Source organism: Felis catus, chromosome A2, assembly GCF_018350175.1.
Source record: "Felis catus isolate Fca126 chromosome A2, F.catus_Fca126_mat1.0, whole genome shotgun sequence".
Lineage (NCBI taxonomy): Eukaryota > Metazoa > Chordata > Mammalia > Carnivora > Felidae > Felis > Felis catus.
Genome location: NC_058369.1, coordinates 33,722,333 through 33,744,143, shown reverse-complemented (window position 1 = coordinate 33,744,143; position 21,811 = coordinate 33,722,333). Strand labels below are relative to the sequence as shown.

General features: G+C 40.8%; 1 protein-coding gene across 11 annotated transcripts in view; it reads right to left on the bottom strand.

Annotated features, from left to right (window-relative positions):
- SLC25A26 (solute carrier family 25 member 26) overlaps nucleotides 1-21,811 on the bottom strand; it is a 138,287-nt gene that overhangs the window by 12,584 nt on the left and 103,892 nt on the right. For 6 of the 11 annotated variants that reach the window (XM_045051838.1, XM_045051840.1, XM_045051832.1 and 3 more), the window contains 3 exons: nucleotides 21,312-21,356; nucleotides 645-683; nucleotides 455-524 (listed from right to left, as the gene is read on the bottom strand). In XM_045051838.1, the coding sequence (XP_044907773.1) occupies nucleotides 455-524; nucleotides 645-683; nucleotides 21,312-21,356 (154 nt within the window). The remainder of the gene's footprint in view (nucleotides 1-454; nucleotides 525-644; nucleotides 684-21,311; nucleotides 21,357-21,811) is intronic. The other 5 variants (XM_045051837.1, XM_045051833.1, XM_011280156.4 and 2 more) reach the window with 3 other exon arrangements.

Sequence of the window (21,811 nt, the reverse complement as noted above, 5' to 3'; positions counted from 1 at the left end):
GGCCCTCCTGACACTAGTTAATCTGTGGTGCTGTCAAACATGTCACACGAACCGTGAATCATTGCCTTCTGCAGGAATCACTGAAACCCCCAAAGCACTGCTCAAGGCAGACAGCTGCACACTTAGCCCTGCACCCACGGCAAGTCTCTTCCCAGAGAGGACTTTATAAATCATCTTTGAGATAATCCAAGGGCCTGAGTGAAGGCTTTAATAAAGATAAAAAGAGAAAGAAAAATTTGTCAAAAACAAATTGGTTGTCTTTCAAGCAGACACCTTTTTAGCAGGGTTTGTTTCCACCCCGCCCCCGAAGTCGCTCTCTTTTCTCAAACAACTAGTGGAACTCTCTTCATCTAAACAATCTGGAATTTCTAAAGAATGTTGTTTTTGCATAGTTAATATTTTCACATTTTTCTCCCCCCTTTGGTCTTTCCCAGTATAATATAATCCCTTGCACCTGCAAAAGCTCCACAGACTGCTGACTGCCAACAATCCACCACGTGATCCTGCCTCCAGGACCAGAGGGCCTGTGTTTAAGGAGAAAGAAAAAGACAAGTTATTAACTATTTGAATTTATCGGACCCTCCCGTGGGTTAGCTCTGGGGATGGGAACTTAAGTGAGAAGCTATTTTGGTGACATTCCTTACTGATGACATAAGCGATTTTCCCAAGGACTTAACTGCATTCTAAAAAAAAAAAAAAAAAGTCAAAGAAAAAGGGTGACAGCTACACTTGAGTGCTCAAAGGAAACAATTTTCAGGAAATGTGCATGATCTACACACATTTGTGTATACGAGTACAAATAAAAATAAAGACAGATCTCTAAGACAAGGTAACATTTTAAATATTTCCCCTCTGATTCTCAACATATAAATAACATAATTCACAAATGAGTCCACAGCAGTGTCTGTCTGCCATATTCCTCCGGGTTTTTCTCTCAGTCTTTTTCCATATTGCCCATGTCTGAAGGATGTGAATTCTGTTACTTATGCAGGGATTTTAAATTCATCAAAACATTTTTTGCACTTTTCATGAAATAAATTGAAGATTATACAAATAAACACTCATTCCAAGTTTCAAACTAGGCAAAATGATGGCAGAGACATGGTGCCTTGCTCACCAAGAGCTGCTGATCCAGTAGAGACAAGATGCAGTCACATCGGATGGAGAACACACATCGGATGAATCAGGCACTGGTCTCGTCTCTGAACATGTGTTAATACTCCTCACAACAACCTTAACAGTTGGGCCCTGTTACTTACTACCCGCCTTTTACTTAGGCTTTCTAACAGCACAGCCTGCATTCTGGTCTTTCTTTTTGCTTTTGTTTTACTTTACTGAGCTTTAAGTAGGTATCCAACAAGCTACACATATTTACAGTATGCAACTTGTTTTCTTTCTCTGACACGCACATGCGCGCGCACACACACACTGCCATAATTAGATAGTGAATATGTCCATCGCCCCCAAAAGCTTTCTCTGCCATTCCTCTTTCCTGACTTTCCTCGCCACCCCCCTACACAATGTGATGTCGTTCTAGATTAGTTTGCTTTTTCTAGAATTTTATGTAAAGGTAATTGGACATTTTTTTTTAACCTGGATTCTTATCTTCAGAATTTTTGTAACATTCATCCATGTTATTGTGTACATCAATACTTCATTCCTGTTTAACTCCTAAATAATATTGCATTATATAGCTACAATAGGTTTCTGCTTACTGAAGCACATTTGGGATTTTTGCAACTGTTAGCTATTATAAATAAAGCCATTATGATGGCTAAAATAAAAGCCATACATTTATATGTATGGCTCTATACAGACACATGCCTTCATTTCTCCTGGGGAAACACTTAGGGGTACAATAGTTGGATTTCATTCTAAGAATACGTTTAACATGCTAAGAAACTACAAAATCACTTTCCAAGTTGCTTGTACCATTTTACATTCTGACCAGTTCCAATTTCTCCACATCCTTACCCACAGTATTACTGGTACTTTAAAATTTTAACCATTCTAATAGGTGTGTAGAAGTATGTCACTGTAGTCTTAATTCATATTTTCCCAACGACTAATGATGTTGAGCTTCTTTTCATGTACATTTATGCCACCCCTCAATCTCCTTTCTTGAAGTGTCTGTTCAAATGTTTTGCACATTTTCAGTGAATTGTCTGGGTTTTTTAATTACTGAGTTTTGAGGGTTCTTTATACATTCCAGATAAAAGTAATTTGCAAATATTTTCTCCTAGACCTAGATCACGCTTTGGTGACACATACAAGAAATCTTTGTCTAACTCAGGCCACAAAGATACTTCACTTATGTTTTCTCCTAGAAATGTTTGGTCTTTAGGTTTTACTTTTAGATCTACCATTCATTTTGAGTTAGTTTCTATGTATGTTGCAAGGTAAGGATTGAGGTTCCTTTGTTATGTTTTTAACCTATGAGTATTTCATTGTTCCACAAGAAGACTATCCTTTCTCCAATTAACTAATTTCCCACTTTTTTCAAAAATCTGTTGTCCATTTATGTGTGAGTCTACTTCTAGACTGTATTCTGCTCCAATCTATAGATCTATTTTAACACCAACTGGATACTACCTTTACTACTACAGGTGTTCAGTAAATCTTGAGATCATGGAATACTCTCCAGTATTGTTCTTTTTCAAAATTGTTCTTATTATTCCAGGTTCTTTACATTTCCATATGAATTTGAGAATCAGCTTATCAATTTCTACAAAACAGTCTGCTGAGATTTGGACCTGAATTGCATTAAATATACAGATCATTTTGGAGAATGGAGGTATTGGTAAAAGTGAGTTTCTGACCCATAAATATTTATGGCATATCTCTCCATTTACTTATGTCTCCATTATTTTCTCTCAAAAGTGTTTTTATAATTTTCAGTATATATGTTTTGGACTTGTATTTTGAGGTTTATCCCCAAGTATCCTTAAGTATTTAATATTTTGACACTCTTGTAAATGGTACTGCCTTAGGAACTTCAGCTTCTGATTGCTGCTAATATGTAGAAATAAATTGATTTTTATGTAGTGATTTTGTATACTGCCACCTTGCTAAATTTATCCATTCTAATAGCTTCTCTGTAGATTTCCTCAAATTTTCTACATCCATTATTGTATCATCTGTGAATAAACATAACTTCACTTCTTCTTTCCAATATGGATTACTGCCTTCTATGTCTTTTTCTTGCCTTAATGCACTGGGTAGGAACTCTAACCTACTGGTATGCAATTCAGTAATGATGACAAATATTAGAAAAAAGATTTCTTGAATATATTTTTTAAAAAAATTAGAATAATATAAATGACCAAGTGATGGTGGCATGACATTTTTAGAGACAATCAAATATATCACAATTGAAAGAAAAACACCAAAGTTGGTACTAATTTCCTACTCTCAATATTTCCCCAGTGATGTTATATCTAGAATATTGAGAAGGCTGCTACAGAAATGGGGAAGATGCCATATAAATAAATAAAGACATATATGGCCCTATTTGGTCAATTTCAACAATTTTTATGTGTGATTTATGCTCTTTTTCTTTTATGCTCTGGATCCCTTTCATTCAGTAATCCCCCACCTCTACCAACCATCCAGCTGTTCACCATACCTATGAGTATATATATGTTTTTTAGACTCCACATGAAAGAGATCATACATACAAGGATGCCTGGGTGGCTCAGTCACTTATGCATCTGACTTTGGCTGAGGTCATGATCTCGCAGTTCGTGAATTCAAGCCCCACATTGGGGTCTCTGTGGACAGCTCAGAGCCTGGAGCCTGCTTCAGATTCTGTCTCTCCCTCTCTCTCTGCCCCTCCCCTGCTCACACACACACACTCTCTCTCTCTCTCTCAAAAATAAACATTAAAGAGAGAGAGAGAGATCATGCAGTATTTGTCTTTCTCATATTTATTTCACTTAGCACACTTCCCTGAAGGTCCATACATGCTGTCACAAATGGCAAGATTTCATACTTTTTGATGGCTGAATGATACTCCATTGTGTGTATGTATATCCTAATTTCTTTATCCATTCACCTGTCAATGGATGCTTAGAGTGTTTCCTATCTTTACTATAATAAACAATGCTGCACTGAACACAGGGATGTAGATATCTTTTCAAGTTGGCGTTTTTACTTCCTTAACGTAAGTACCCGGAAGTGGGATTGCTGGATGACATGGCAGTTCTATTTTTAATTTTTTGAGACATCTCCAGTTTTCTACAGGAGCTGCACCAATTTACGTTCCCAGCAACAGTGCACAAAGGCTCCCTTTTTTCCACATCCTTGCCAACACTTGTTATTTCTTATCTTTTTGATGACAGCCACTCTGACAGGTGTAAGGTGATATCTCATTGTGGTTCTTTCATTTCCATGAAGATTAGTATTAGTGATGCTGAACACCTTTTCATGTACCTGTTGGTCATGTATGTCTTCTTTGGAAAAATGTCTATTCAGATCTTTCACCCATTTTTAAATCAAATGGTTTGTTTGCTGTTGAGCTTTATGAATTATTTATGTATTTTGATACTAGCCCCTTAACAGATATGATTTGCAAATAATTTCTCCTATTCAGTAGGTTGCCTATGTCCTCTGCTTGCAGAATCTTTTTAGTTTGATGTAATCCCGCTTGTTTACATTTGCCTTTATTGCTTTTGCTTTTGGGGTCAGATTCAAAAAACCACTGCCAAGATCTATGTTAAAGGAGCTTACATTTTCTTCTAGGAGTCTTATGGTTTCAGGCCTTATGTTCAAGTCCTTAATCCATTTTGAGTTCATTTTTGTGTATGATTTAAGAAAGTGGTCCAGTTTCATTCTTGTGCATGTGGCTAACCAGTTTTCCCAGCACCATTTATTGAAGACACTGTCCTTGCCCCATTGTATATTCTTGCCTTCTTTGTCATAAATTACACACACACACACACACACACACACACACACACACACAGGTTTTATGCCAATATCTTGTCGTTTTAATTACTATAGCTTTGTAATATAGTCTGAAATCAGGTAACAACTTTTAAGTCACATGCTTAAGTATGCAAATTACTTAATTAAATATATAACAATGTGTGGTATCGGAGGGCTCCCAACATTTCCTTCCGCTTAATGAGAATGATTACTTAAAAAGTGTATCTATTAAATTCACTAGCCTAAGGGCACAGCTGCCAAATAGATTTTTGTAAACTTCTCATGGAAACAGAGACGCTAAAAAATATTTTATCACACGTAGCCTTCTGAAGATAGCCTTGCCACTGAGTGTAATACTTGGTACTTTTCCAGTAAATGCTTTAATGTTTGTGAATATCTCTGTGCTTCTGTGGAAAGCATTATTTTCTCCATAATTCATACAAGCACTGGTGGCAGCAGAAGAAACAAAAAAAAAGATTATCTTTTTTTTTTTTAATTTTTAATGTTTACTTATTTTTGAGACAGAGACAGACCGTGAGCAGGGCAGGGGCAGAGAGAGAGAGAGACAACAGAATCCAAAGCAGGCTCCAGGCTCTGAGGTGTCAGCGCACAGCCCGACACAGGGCTCGACCTCACGAACTGCGAGATCATGACCTGAGCCGAAGTCAGACGCTTAACCGACTGAGCCAGCCAGGCGCCCCTATTATCTTTTTACTTTAGAGGTGGAAGAATGAGCATTTTATCAGGGAAAAGCCAGTTTTAACACCATGATTTAATGTGCTGACTTTTTAGAACAGGAAAATTAAACATAAACTGGACTTTAGTGATGGCTGAAGGTCATCCTCAATTAATCTACTGGTATCTTCAAGAGCTCCAAAGAGCAGAAGTTTACTCAAAACAAACCAAAAATACACTAATAATGCTGACTTTATAACCAATAATAAAGGACAAATAATAAGATGTGAATTACAGGTCATACAGAAGAAGGAAAAAAACCAAAAATGTTATTTAATTCATAAATTCAACATTTACGGAGTAGCAACTGGCTATCAGGCACTTTTTTCAAAGGAAAACAGAAGAGCAGTCCCTAGGTCTAACATTCGACAGGGGCACAGTGTGGGCAGCAAAGGGTTCTAAGAGAGAGAAGGCAGGTGATGGAGAAGGCTTCACAGAATTGTCTGCTCTAATCTAGGAGGAAAAAAATTGTGTTGGGGCAGCGGCAGGGGGGGGGGGGGGCACTTGCCCAAAATAGACTCAGATGGCTGAAGACACAATTTAAAAATAGAAATCTCCACAGATAAGCATAACTTTCCATTATCACCTGGCCAGAATAATTTAGTCTAAGAACATATAAAGAAATCATTTTGTATTTGAAAAAAAAAAAAAAAAATCTCTAGAACCAGAGGGTTTAGAATCCAGTGAGAAGTTTCAGTGGCAGACACAGAACAGGACAGAAAGAACAATCACGAACACTTGCATGGAACTTGTTTACGCTCCACGCACTGAGAACTTTACATACATGAACTCTCGTTACCTCCAACTCTTCTGAGGGACGGGCCTTTTTATCCTCATTTTACAGACAAGGAAGTTGAGGCTCAGAGAAGTTAAGTAACTAGCCAACGTTTAAACAGACAACAGCAGAACTGGAACGGGTGAGACATTCTGGTACAGAATAGAAAGAAGAGGCCTTGAACCTGCAAGTTAGAGCTGTCTGGACAACAGAAGGGTATTTGTAAGACACCTTACTTCTACATACAGACCATAATTTTTTCCGGTATGCTATTCAAATACCCAAGCGAATGAACAAACTCTGTCACTGCCCAAAACAACTTGCTTTACATAAGAGGAGTGCATTTTTTTTTTTTCATGAGGAATTGTCTCAAAAGAAAAAAAAAACAACAACAAAACTTTGGAGAATATTGAGACCAAGCTAAAAAGATCAATTTATGTACAAATGTTTCACTTGGGAACTACTTTAAAATTCCTAAGCACCACCACCACTAGTAACAACAAAAACCTGACTGGTAGAAAGTACTGCATATGAATTACCAAAGTACTGTGAAATGACAAATTTGTTCATCAATGTGCAGGGACGACGAGGTTGAGATCCACAAAAAACTGGCTGGGAAGACAGGAAAGGTTAGTCAGTGGAAACGTAAATATTATTGCTAGTGACTTCTCAATAACTTGAGTAGACTGGAAAATGGAATAAAAACACAGTGCAGGCAACAGTAGGAATGATTACTGGTGACAAGAGTACTTGCCACTTGCTGAGCACCTAGCATGTTCCAGGAGCTATGCTAAAGATTTTATATTTCTTATTTAGTTTTAGAAAATGTTATGATCTGCAAACACAGGTATGGGGGCGGTGCTAAATGACTGTAAGGAATTGGTCAAAGGTCAGAGAGACAGTAAGCAAGACAGTTGAAGCTGGTTGGTGGCTCCCCGCAAAGCCACGTGTCTTGTAGACAAGATAACATATATGCATCATTGTAAGATTCCTCACTACCATACACAGCTCACCTTCTAATACAACTACATTACAATATGTAAGTTATTAAAATATTGTGATGTCTGTACCAGTTGTTCAAATAATGTGGGTTTGTAATGGAGGATTTTTTTAAGGACCTATCTGAACACCAAAACATTTTAAATTGCCATAATTTTTCAACCTAAGTAAGTACTTCCACCTCCATGGAGGTCTAATGGTTACTGTGCAGGCAGATAAATGACTAGGGAGTGTAGGGATGAGGGCAGAAAGTGAGCCCAAATGTGAAAAACCATAGTATTGGGAATCTCAACTCCTATGATAGAGGATGCGTACGAAAATAAGTAAAACTAAAAAAGCAGATGGCATCCTTTACCTAATATTGGCTTATTTATCCCAATTCAATGTCCTGTTTCTTTTTCAAATAAAAACTGAAATTTTCAGATGAACCCATGCATATTTGTTACCATTTCAGGTCAGTGAGAAATTTCAAGTGGAAGTAATGAGACAGGCAGAAATTACTCTTAATGTTGCTTACATGGTTGTTTCCTGATTAGGAAGGTAAGTGACAACAGGTAGGCATGTTCATGGCAGAACTACAAGATTCTACATAAGAGCAAAACATCTCCTTTGCTCACTATTATCCTCACAGCTGCCTGGAGTCTGGTTCACAGCTTAGTGTCTATAACTTTTATTAAGTTTCCATAACATAGCTTGATTACAAAATATTTCCAAGAGCTTAGATACTTCACTTCGAAGAAATTTTACCCTTACAGAAAAGTTGCAAAAATAATATGGTTCCCATATACCGTTCACCCAGCTTCCCCTAATGTTGACATCTTAAATGACTATAGTACAACGAAATACAGGAGATTAAAGTAGGTACAATACTACTCACATACAGACTTCGAATTTCATCATTCATACTGTTTATAAAGATATGCAATTTTTAACATGAGCTTTTTTATTTTTTATTTTTTTATTTTTGAAGGAGAGAGAGAGAGAGAGAGAGAGAGAGAGCGAGCACGAGCAGGGGAGGAGCAGAGAGAGAGGGAGACAGAATCCGAAGCAGGATCCAGGCTCTGAGCTGTCACCACAGAGCCTGATGCAGGGCTCGAACTCACTAACTGTGAAATCATGACCTGAGCTGAAGTCAGAGGCTTAACCGACTGAGCCACCCAGGCGCCCCTAACATGAGCTTTTTTAAAATTAACATTATTTCTATCATCCATTAGGATATCACGAGGAATCCTGAATACCTATTGGTAGCACAAGAAAACAAGTAGGTCGTCTTACTTTCCCAAGCAATTCTTCACTCATGGCTCAAGGCCTACGAGAGGAAGAGCGGCATGACGTAATTTGGCTTTCCCAAGCTTCTCCCCCCCCCCCCCCCCCCCCCCCCGCCACTAACCCCAGAGTAACAGCTACTAGCCTGAGCATTCAAAGGATAGAAAGCAAACACCAAGTTCAGTGCTATTAAATGGCTAGGAGGGCAGGCCTGGGTCAGGTGTTTTCTATTAGAGCATAATAGTATGAAGCATGAAGAGAAGGCTTTGTTTTTCACTTCAAAAGACCCACCCGAATGTACACTATTGTCCTATAAATGAGTAACAAATCGAAAAAAAGTGTTCTGGCTTTAGTGCAGGAAAACTCCCAGTTTGGGACCTCAGCTGTCATACTCAAAAGTAGTTACGCAGCTTCCAGTACTGCAGGCTTATGAAACTTTGCCAATGCTTTTGGGGGTACAAGGATAGGCACACGTACAGGATCATCTCCTTGAGTCCACATTAATAACCTCAGGTGACAATCTATTTAGACGAAACAAAAGACAATCCTCTGTGCAGGCCTTAGTGTTGTGAGTCCACCACCAGAATGTTGTGGAGACAGCAGAGATGCGCTAACGCTCTCCAGACTGTAGCTGATAGGGCCACTGTGGAACATACACTTTAAAAAACAAAGCAACAGCTGCTCAAAATGTTATTATCCAATGAAAAATTTTTTAACATTTATTTATTTTTGAGAGACAGAGCATGAGCGGGGGAGGGGCAGAGAGAGAGAAGGAGACACAGAATCTGAAGCAGGCTCCAGGCTCTGAGCTGTCAGCACAGAGCCTGATGCGGGGCTCAAACCCACAAACTGGGAGATCATGACCTGAGCCGAAGTCGGATGCTCGACCGACTGAGCCACCCAGGCACCCTGTTATTATCCAATTAAATGAATCATCTCTCTGTAAGTAGTCATATACCAACATGTCTTCAAAAGAGATCTCCAAAGCAAAGTTTTAAACCGAAAACATTACTAAATACAATTGAGACCACAGTCAAGCTCTCACTTCTGCCACACTATGGCTCTGGCAACATCATCAAATGGCTACAATAGTTTTCCTAACTGAAGGTGGATGTACCTAACGGAAGATTAGGAATCATTTATAATACACAGGCTAATTATAGCTATAATGGCGGCTGCATGGAAACCATTCACAGATGTGTCAAAGCACCAACTTTGTGTGGGCTGGTATGTAAACTCGTTTTTGGTGAAACTGTATTTGGTTCGTTGGGATACTGAGATACTTGACTTCTAGACAAGTTAAGGTGGTGAAGATACAAAGAATTTGTAACAAAGTCTTTAATGAATGACTGTGGTGGTAATTAAAGGTAATAAATAACTCATTTATTATTCTTGAGCAAAATCAAGATGGGCTCAAATGCTGAGTTGCTTAGTAATATTGAGGTTTTATAGTTAAAAAGTATTAATTTGGGGTAAATGTGGCTAAGTTTTACTAGAGAGGCATTTCTTCTGATTGGGTGCTCTCGGAGTTTTCTGGCTCTGGATGTCTTGTCAGTTTTGGGTAGGGAAAAGGGGTCCTGTTCTGTTAACAATATCTAGACATATCACTGAGTAACAGTTAAAATAAAACAAATTACGGTAACTCATGCTCATGATATTGACTGGGAGTCAACAAAAACAGGTATGATTATTTTTAATAATTCTGCCTGCAAACGCACACCTGGCTTACTATATTTAAGGAACAATATTTTTGAAAGATTTTTATCGGTGAAATGAAAGAACGGAGGGACTGCCCTGCTAAGCCCCATGTAGCTGGAAACAAACATACTGGCAAGCCTCCTTCCTCAACAGCACCAGAAAAATATACACAGTAAGGAGTCACTGTTTTCACTGACCTTCATGAGCAGTCTCATCTCACCCCTAACTCTCTAGGAGAGAGACCTCACTGCCTTCCCCACAGGCCCTGCCCTGTTCCTTACAGAAGGCTGGCAAATGCCTGCTCCCTAGATGAAGAGCGACAACCTAGTGTTTGATAACTTCACCTCTGTGTAAAGAGCAGGGGAAGACAAGAACTGGCCAAACATCACAATCCCAAGTTTTCATTCTTGGCCCAGCAGAGAACCACATAGACCGGGAACGGCAAACAGTTTCCACCTCCAGGACTCCCAAGTGACGGAGGTGGACAAGGCTTTCCGGCGAGCTGTTATGTGGGTCAAAGGTTCTGTTTAGGGTCAGCTGGACGCAGGGCTCTGATCAACGGGGCACGGCCGCCGAGAGAGACACCGGAGCAGCAGCAACGCCATCCCAGTGCGTACTGAAGCCAGACAGACTAAACAAGCACCAAAAATGCTCGCAAATAACCAGAGAGCAAATTTAAAAAACAAAAACAAAGCTCCCTCCTTTTTTCTCATTTTTCAAAGGAGGCTTCATGTGAACCTAGACATGGGTCCTCTGAAGTCAACTACTGGCAAGGTATATAAACTCCCAAGAAACTGGAATCATTATAGGCATTTAAAAAAAAATTTTTTTTTAGTGTTTATTCATGAGAGACAGAGACAGATCATGAGCAGGGAGAGAGGGCAGGTAGAGAGAGAGAGGGAGACACAGAATCTGAAGCAGGCTCCAGGCTCCAAGCTGTCAGCACAAAGCTCCATGTGGGGCTCGGGCTCGCAAAACTGCAAGATCAGGACCTGAACAGAAGCCGGATGCATGACCCTAGGCATTTTTAAAGTACTATGTTTGATAATCTGATGAAACTAAAGCATGGTCAACTCGCCTCTTTTTTCACACTCTGTCTCAGCAAAAAAGGCAACGTGACTCAACACAGTCATCTTCTAAGGGACTGATTCTCTTTATCTCCTTACAGTCACTAACTTGCCCAGGGAGGAGATCAATGTAAAAAAGAAAGAAGACAAAGGAAGAATCCTGCCGTGGTTTTTACCGTTTTTGACCAAGGACCCTAACCCCCTACCCTCTAAGATGTCGCACTGATGAGGCAGGCTTAAATCTGACCTTCAGGAACGGAACTGCGTGGTGTCGTCATCACTGTGGCCTCTCGCTGCAGCTACCATGGATGGGCAGCTGGGTGCCCAGGTCACAGGAGGGCTGGGGGAGGAAGCCAGAGCTCCAGAAGCCACGCCCTTGCCAGCTGCCGTCTCAGGGCCCCTGCTAAAGAGGCCAGTCCTCCACCCTACTTAGTGTTCCTGGACATCTCTTTTTCACTCACTGCCTTGCCCAAACCACACAAAACAACAACTTACAAAACATTTTGCTTACAAACGGAATCCCACCTGAAAGTAGGAGGAAGTTTTTATTTTCCTAACTCCCATATTACGGGATCTCTCTCTCTCCCTCTACCTGAGTGGCCCTAGAAACAAGAAAATGTCACCTATTACTTTTATAAATTGAATGAAAGGGCACTAAGATTTTTTTTTTTTTTTTTTTTTTTTTTTGCACAAAGTGTCTCTTATCTTCCAGGATGCAAATTAAGAATTCAGATGTTCTTGTAGTTTTTGAATTGTTCAAAGATGCCTGCTTCATTCTGCGATTTTGCTAAAATCCTTATCAGCTGCTTACATTCTGACTCAACTGGTGGTCTGGACATACAACAAATACTTTGGTCTTATTTTCAGGTGTTTTCTTCCACACTGATATATTTAATTTAGGGTACAAGCTTACCCTAAGCTTGTAGCAAAAATCACACACACACACACACACAGATAAAACAGAGCAAGATCTGTTATCCTGCCCTTCTCAATCTTTAGCATGCCTTTATTAGCAATCATGTTTTGACCAAACATGTCCATTACAACACTAGAAATGAAAGTGTGTACATGAGGACAATGAGCACTGAGCATCTTCTAAACTACTATTATTTTTTTTAATTTTTTAAATGTTTATTTTTGAGAGAGAGAGAGAGACAGAGACAGAGACAGAGCCCGAGTGGGGTAGGGGCACAGAGAGAGGGAAACACAGAATCTGAAGCAGGCTCCAGGCTCTGAGCTGTCAGCACAGAACCTGACATGGGGCTCGAACTCACGAACTGGGAGATCATGACCTCAGCCAAAGTTGCACGCTTAATGAATGAGCCACCCAGGCTCCCCTAAAGCATTACTCAGATAGTTAAAAGGTGTAGAATTTTGTCATGGGTTGGAATATGGTGAAAGACATTTTAAGTGTTATCAAAATAAGAATCAAGAATAAACAAGTTATTTACTCTTCCACTTGAATAAAACCAGGTTTTTCTAAAGTACTAACTTCTAAAAACACTTGAAGTATACATCAAAAATCTAAGTGACGACTTTATACATTGTACTATAACTCAAAGAATAATCCCCTGTCCTGACTTCTAATACAAAGCTAAGATTTCAGCTTACAAAATCATCAGCATGGTGTCACAGTCTTACATAACCAAAATTATTTTCATTTTACTTCAACAGTTGCATCTGAACTTAAAGCTTGCATTTCTTCCAGTTAGTGCTTTGCAACTTTGTAACACCTTGTGGCCAGAAGCCTGTTTAGACCAGACCACATTCTTAACAATCCTCTAAACTACACTGCTACTTCTGTTAAATATTCAGTTAATACAAAAAATGTGACATTCTTACAGGGAATTTTATCATATCCTTCCAAAATATGCTTATTGTTGACCTAAAGCTCACTAAGAGTAAACCCGTATGCTATAGTGGTGGACATACTTCTAAAAGAAACTCATTATAAATGAAACAGTTAATATATATTATCCAACTCTGCACTGAATTTGAAAAAGAAAGAATGCCAAACTTCAATTAGTAAATCGTTACAGACACCTGCTGTGTAAAAGAACTATTAACAACATAAACATATATATAAACAATCAGAAGACAAAATTCCTTCCTCCAATAAGCGAAGAACTACAAGAAATTAAACACAAACACACAGAAAAATGTGGTCTGGCTTTTCTCATTACCATAAACTACCTGTGCTCACCCTTGGCCGGTCACAGGGCTGACTCCTGAAGCGAACACTGTTGAATCCCTGCCCAAGGACAGGAGAACCACAGATGCTTGGGAGAGTCTATCTAAGAAATATGCCAGCCAGTGTTTTTAATCTCTATACTATCAAGTTAAGGAATCAATGCAATTTGAATAGGAGATAATCCGTGGAAAGTGGTTATCATGGCTCCTGGTGCATTGTAACTTAGAGAAATGTTGGGTATTATGCTGTTACTACAGTTACTATCATTAACAATGTTAACACAGTAAAAGGGTGCTGGACAGGAAACTGAGACTTGGATTACAGATGAAGACAACCTCTCTCAGCCCCTTTCCTTGTCTTAATGCAGACGACAAGGCCTCCCACCCCAGGTTGTAGGTGATGTGAATCAGATGCTAATGAACGTGTAGTGCTTACTTAGCCCAGTGCCTGGCACATAGTATCTGCTCAACACACAACAGATATGTTTTTTAAGTATTCAGGTGATACAAGGTCCTAACTGAACAAATTTTATTAAAGTGCTAGGAAGGGAATAAACAGGGGCTATGGTTCCTGAGGAGGGAAGATGAGAAGGTCTTCCTCCGAAGAGGGGTGGAAAGGGAAGTCCTCTCTCTGGTGACATATGGCCTAAGGCCTGGGGAAGGAGAAGGAGCTGGCCAGGAGAAAAGCCTAGGGAAAGATCTGGAATGGAAGCTCAGTGAGGAAAAGGGACTGTCATCTGTCCTCTTTACCATGCTGTCCCCAAGCCGAGAAGTTCCTGACATGCAGCAGGCTCACTACTACTGAGTAGTGCTCAGTGACGATGTTAGAAGAGCGTTTATGGCAGAGGGCACAACAAATGTAAGGGTCCTGGGTTAAGCAACACCCCAGTTGAGCAGCCCACAAAGAACCGAAGGAAGGCCAGCAGTAAGTGGAGACACTGTGGCTGCAGTGTGGTTAGTGGGTGGGTGGCAGGAGGTGGGTGACACAGGAGGGGGCCAGAGGACACAGGAACAGTGTCAGCCATAGCTTAAACTCTACATCTTATTCTTCTTTCAAAGAGATGCCACCGATGGGTTTAAGGGACAGTGGTATGACTTGATTTCTTTAAAAGATCACCCTGGCTGCTGTGAAAAGAACACATTTTAGAGAAGCAAGAATGGAATCAGGGGGACCTTCTGAGGAGCCAAAGTGCCAAATGAGACAAAAGGCGAGTCCGAGGCCTCAATGAGAGCAGTGGACTTGATGACGGGCTGGGTTATCGGGATGGGAGGAACGGAGAACTATGGAGTAACTCCCAGCTTTCTACTTTAGCTAGCAGCAGATACTTGTACCATTTACTGAGAGGGGGTCAACACAGGAAGACTGGCTAGAGACAAGCAGAATGAAAGCCAAAAGTTCTGTTCTGAACTGGTTCACCTGAGAGGATCCTGGGAAGATGGCAGGGTAGGAGGACGATGGGCTCACCGCGCATCCTGCTCATCACTTAGAATCCACCTACACCTGCCTAAATAACCCAGAAAACCGCCAGAAGACTAACAGAACGGAGTCTCCGGAGCCAAGCGCAGAGGAGAGGCCCACGGAAGAGGGTAGGAAGGGCAGAGAGGTGGTGCGCGCTCCACAGACTGGCGGGAGGGAGCCGGGGCAGAGGGGCGGCCCGCCAGCCAAGCAGAGCCCCCCGAGTCTGGCTGGCAAAAGCCGAGGGGCGGGACGGAGTGTGTTCCGACAGCAAGCGGGACTTGACATCTGCAAGGTTATAAGCTAACAGCTCTGCTCAGAGAATGGGAGGGCTGGGAGGGAGAGTTGTTGAGCCCCGGACGACAGAGCTCAGCTTGGCGGGGAACAAAGGCGCTCGCCAGCGCCATCTCCCTCGCCCATCCCCCAGCCAAAATCCCAAAGGGAACCGGTTCCTGCCAGGGAACTTGCTTGCACCGCGCAAACACCCAAAGCTGTGTTTCTGCGGATCCATTCCTCCGGCGTGTCTGACTCCCTCCCTGTGCTGCAGGGCCCCTCCCGAAGCAGATCTCCGAAGGAAAAGCAAGCTGAGCCTGCCCTTCCCGCCCCCGTGCACCTTGCCGATCCACCCTGGCTAATACGCCAGATCCCCAGCACCATAAGCCTGGCAGTGTGCAAGTAGCCCAGACGGGCCACACCACCCCACAGTGAATCCCGCCCCTAGGAGAGGGGAAAAGAAGGCACACACCAGTCTGACTGCGGCCCCGGCGGTGGGCTGGGGGCAGACATCAGGTCTGACTGCACCCCGCCCACCAACGTTAGTTATTCAAGACAGCACAGGGGAAGTGCCCCGCAGTCCCGCGCCACTCCAGCAACTAGCCAAAATGACGAAACGGAAGAATTCCCCTCAGAAAAACGTCCAGGAAATAACAGCAGCTAACGAACTGATCAAAAATGATTTAAATATAACAGAAAGTGAATTCAGAATAATAGTCATAAAATTCATCGCTGGGCTTGAAAACAGTATAAAGGACAGCAGAGAATCTCTTGCTACAGAGATCAAGGGACTAAGGAACAGCCAGGAGGAGCTAAAAAATGCTATCAACAAGTTGCAAAATAAAATGGAGACAACCACGGCTCGGATTGAAGAGGCAGAGGAGAGAATAGGTGAACTAGAAGATAAAATTACGGAAAAAGAAGAAGCTGAGAAAAAGAGAGATAAAAAAAAACCCAGGAGGGGAAAATTAGAGAACTAAGTGATGCACTAAAGAGAAATAATATATGCATAATTGGTACTCCAGAGGAGGAAGAGAGAGGGAAAGGTGCTGAAGGTGTACTTGAAGAAATAATAGCTGAGAACTTCCCAGATCTGGGGAAGGAAAAAGGCAGTGAAGTCCAAGAGGCACAGAGAACTCCCTTCAGATGTAACTTGAATCAATCTTCTGCACGACATATCATAGTGAAACTGGCAAAATACAAGGATAAAGAGAAAATTCTGAAAGCAGCTAGAGATAAACGTGCTCTAACATATAAAGGGAGGCCTATAAGACTCGTGACCGATCTCTCTACTGAAACTTGGCAGGCCAGAAAGGAATGGCAGGAGATCTTCAGTGTGATGAATAGAAAAAATATGCAGCCGAGAATCCTCTATCCAGCAAGTCTGTCATTTAGAATAGAAGGAGAGATAAAGGTCTTCCCAAACAAACAAAAACTGAAGGAATTCGTCACCACTAAACCAGCCCTGCAAGAGATCCTAAGGGGGACCCTGTGAGACAAAGTCCCAGAGACATCACTACAAGCATAAAACATACAGACATCACAATGACTCTAAACCCGTATCTTTCTATAATAACACTGAATGTGAATGGACTAAATGCGCCAACCAAAAGACATAGGGTATCAGAATAGATAAAAAAAAAAAAAAAACAAGACCCATCTATTTGCTGTCTACAAGAGACTCATTTTAGACCTGAGGACACCTTCAGATTGAGAGTGAGGGGATGGAGAACTATTTATCATGCCACTGGAAGTCAAAAGAAAGCTGGAGTAGCCATACTTATATCAGACAAACTAGACTTTAAATTAAAGGCTGTAACAAGAGATGAAGAAGGGCATTATATAATAATCACAGGGTCTATCCATCAGGAAGAGCTACCAATTATAAATGTCTATGCGCCAGATACAGGAGCCCCCAAATATATGAACTGGTTCGCCTGAGACATCTTGAGTGAGGACGTCAACTAGGAATCTGGTCACAAGAGGCTGTACATGAGAGGAGGTGGTCCATGACAGAGCTGTAAGGACAGCAGTCAAAGCCAAGGGACAAGGTGAAATAATAAGGGATGGGTCTTTGTCAGGTAATAACAACCACATCATCTATCATGTTTCACTTCTGGTTGGGTTGCCAGAAAGTTCCAAACACAACATAAATCTTAAAGGAAAATTTTCTTCTTAGGAATTCTGGACATGAAAATCTATCCCTTTTACTCTTCCTCTTCTTTACGGTGTCAGTCTTCTTTCTTGCAAACATAAACAAAATTTATTTATTTACAAAATTGTAAAAATTTTACTTTATGTACAACGAGAAAGGGAAAACAGAAGAAATGAGGCAGCGTAGTGACATCCCTGGGGGAGTCAGGAGGACTGGCCCCCACATCTCCTTGCAGAGTGTACAATTACAGACACATCAGCTGAACGTTACGTGGGGGTGTTGTGCTTCTCCGATCGACCCCAAGCTCCTCAAAGGCATTAACCCTCTTATTCATCTTTGCATTGCTGTGAAATGGGCCAACGTCCAGCTCGGAGTGCACAGACAATACATGTACCCTCACACCATCTGTCACCCATTTGTAAACGCAAGGGACTGAGGCCTTGCTCCAGTACTCTAAAGCTCAGTTCTCAGTTGTTTTAAACAAAGGACAGTGTGTGATTAAATACCAGTAAGGAATGCACACAAACGTGAGATAAGTTTGGATAAATCTTCAAGGCCTGGATTGGAAGACTTCAAGGAGGGGAAAAAACAACAAAACTCAACTGGTCTTGGAAGATGCACAGTGTCTGGAGGTGTGGAAGCATATTTCAGAAAGCAGCTAAAAAACAGAAGCAGGAAGGAGTCTATTCTGGCTGGAGGGAAAAGATTTTGAACAACGAAGTACAGGGAGAAGGGAGCTGGAAAAAACCGTGAAGACACAGAGCGGACATCCATGAGTGCCAACAACTTTAGGTTTTAGAGTTTCAGAAAGTTACAAACCGCTGAGAACTTCAAAGAGATGTTGAATGAAGATCACATAAATTCAATGTGTAGAATGGATAAGAGAGAAGAGAAAGTGTCACGACTGCGTCTTTTAAGTTAATAAGAATCTGATAAGAAGGAGGCCACAGGGTCCACAAAGTCAGAGTCCACCCAGACTTGCTGAGTGATGTGCTACAGACAGAGAAAGAGACCATGAAATTATAACCCAGGGTTTGAGACCAATGGGTCAGGAGACGAGCAGTATGCTCAAGAGAAATGGAGGCAGCAGGAGGAAGTGATTCGACAAAAAGGTGGTACCTTTAACTGCAGGCAGAAGAGGCTTCAGATGACAGTGGCCACTCTCTGTTTCCAGACCGCTCCCCCACTGCCCCGCCCTTGCAGCACAACACATACGAGATCTGCTCAAGTCCTTGTGGGGAAGAATTTTCCTTAGTATTCTCACATAAACATAATAGAAAAGTTCTTGCACGTATTTTAATCTCTCTATGGGTACAAAAGCAAATGTGAATGGATTTGCTTTTACAAAATAAAATTTATTTACAAAATTGAAAAATTTTAAATTTATTCACAAAATTGTAAAAATTTTATTTACAAAAATAAAAGAAGTGGCCAAAACGGTCTCCTACGAAGCACTGTGAGTTCACATTTGGACATTGAAACAAAATAATATTGTTATGGAAAAAGATATTCTATATTGTCTAACCATGAGAGAACTGCAAATTAAAACCACAAGGAGATAGCAACATACTATGAGAATAGCTAAAAACCATGTTTTTAATCTAATGATTTAACAAGAAGTGACACAGGTGCAGAGCAACCGGGACTCTCATTACACACTGCTGCAAAATGGGGCAACCTCCACCTCGGACAGTGTCTTACCAAATTAAACTTGTATTTTCCCTATGACCTCACTCCTAGGGACCTACCCAAGAGAAACAAAAACGTATGTCCCCATACAAGTACCTGCATGCAAATTCATAGCAGCTTTACTCATAATCACAAACCTGGAAACTGAAATGTGTATCACCCAGTGCACAGGTAAACAAACCCTACTGCAGACCTCCATACAACGGGATACTACTCAGTGATGCAAAGGAAGTAACTTCTGCTACAGGCAAAAATATGAACGTGCCTCAAAAGCATATTCAGTGAAATGAGACAAGGCACAAAGGATACATAGTACGACTGTATTTATAAAATATTCTGGAAAAGGGAAAACTACAAATATTCTGAATTTGGGTTACGGTGGTAGTCACAAGCCATTTGTCAAAATGCATAAAAATGTACATTCACAAAGGGTGAATTTTCCGGTATCAAAATTACTCAATAAACCAAACTTTAAAAGAAAAAAGAAAAAGACAGCATTTTAACATTTGCTCAAAGACAACTGTTAAGGTGTAACTTTATTGTCTATGATTACTCCGAAAAATTCTAGACATTTCTTAACTAGCTAGAATACTACAAATGTCCTTAATACTGAAAAGAGATAAACCTCATGCTTTTTCCCCTCTTTGGGCCTCAAAACATTCCTATGCAAAGATAGGGCTGTACGGGTGTGAGTGTGCTGTGTGAATGCTGGTTATTGAGGCGCTAATAAAGTGAGTCTTGTTTCCTGGACAGCTGTCGGCTCCACTGCTCTTCCGTCAGAAACAGAAGAGGAGAGCTCTTATGCTCATGGAATGTGGCCTTCTCACTGGACAGCTGTTACGTCATGCCCAGAAACACTGCCCAAGAACCCATTCTCAGCACGCACCACGCAGAAAACGGTAAAAACAAAAATGACAACAAAAGACCCAAGAAACGATTATACAAAGTACATAGATATAAACTAAGCTGTGCTATTTAAAAGCAGATCACTCCTAAGAAATATTTCTCAATATTTAATATTCCAGATTGTCTTTTTTACGAGTCATGTTTTACCTCATCTTATTATCCTTAGCATACAACCTCAGAGTTCAAATATATCTATTTTTTACTTTTCAAAACACATTTTGTATGAGCATGCTTTGATTACTAATTCCATACAGTTATGAGAGTAATGATTTTACCCTTTGTATTATCAAATGCCCACCTAGAGAGTTTGCCATTTTACAGTTTGGTCTGCTATAAGCCATTTTCAGTTGAACAAGGGCTTTCAAATTCTTTTGACCATTATGCACATTTTCCGTCGCAACCCGAGAGAGAGAGGTGTGTGTGCGTGTGCAAGCAACACTGAGGTTGTACGAAATAAGACTTACGCTTACCATGAGATGTTCTCTAATATTTCCTTTCACATTAGAGTCCTTAAAATGCTGTCAAATAGCCACACAATCCATATCATGACACACAATTTTCAAAATCATCGCCCCAGAAGATGGGGGAAAAAAAACCTCATTAACATTTTTGCCTGTTTTAAACACAGGCTTTTAAAAATTCACCTATTTGTCTTTAAACACATGAGTGACCTTCCCTGAGGCTGACTCACAACTCACCACACTCTGTTCTCCCTTGGGGTCCCCAGCTGGCTGGGGTGAACGGCAGAGATGGAACGGACTGTCAGAATCCAAGCCTCTGCTGCTCCCGGCCTGCAAATACTCGGGACCTTTATTTCTGTCCATTTACCCACCTTGTTGTTCCTTGGCCTCTACACACATGCACGCACACACGGAATGAAACAGAATCCCACCAGGTAGAAAAAGGGTTGCAGTAGAGAAGGAAGTAAAGCCAAGTTTTTTCTTAACATCCATGCATTTCAGTCATGCCTGCTGTGCTGATTTTCCAGTATCACAGAGAGAACAAGTTTAAAAGGCTGAACTGGCATATAAATCACACACAAAAAGTATTTTCAACTATCAACAATTTTGAGTTTTTAAACTGCCAGTCAATATTCTATTCTACTATTCCACACTGAAAATGGTGGGCATGTGTGTGAATCAGGCAGAAATTTTATACGAAGATTGGAAAACTTACTTTTAAGGACTCCCACAAGGGAAACTGGACCAATGAGAAAGGAATCTGAAGAGAAAAAAAAAAAATCAAATAAATTAGGCGGCAAAGATCAGAGTTTGCCTAGCCCTACTATATGAACCTATAATTATTATTTATAAGCCTTAGTTCATTTTAACTTTATGTGTATAACAAAACTAACATTAAATTTATAGGTGCAGTATATACAGTTTTCAGAAAAAGAGTTAAGCTGTAACTGCCTGTAGAGTTCTACTAACTTTTTGAACCCAAGGGACATAAAATGATGGTGTGAAACCCTTTTGAAACAGAAAGAGAAACACAGTACAGAGATCTGGCTACTGAACTGACAAAACAAATATTTCCTATCACAAGCAATAAGGACTTTAAAGACTTGACATTTTTCTGTAGAACCAGAGCTGTCTACTCCTTAGCGGGCCAAATGTTGGGGTTTAAAATAGAAACAGGGAGGTGCGCCTGGGTGGCTGAGTCAGTTGAGTGTCCGA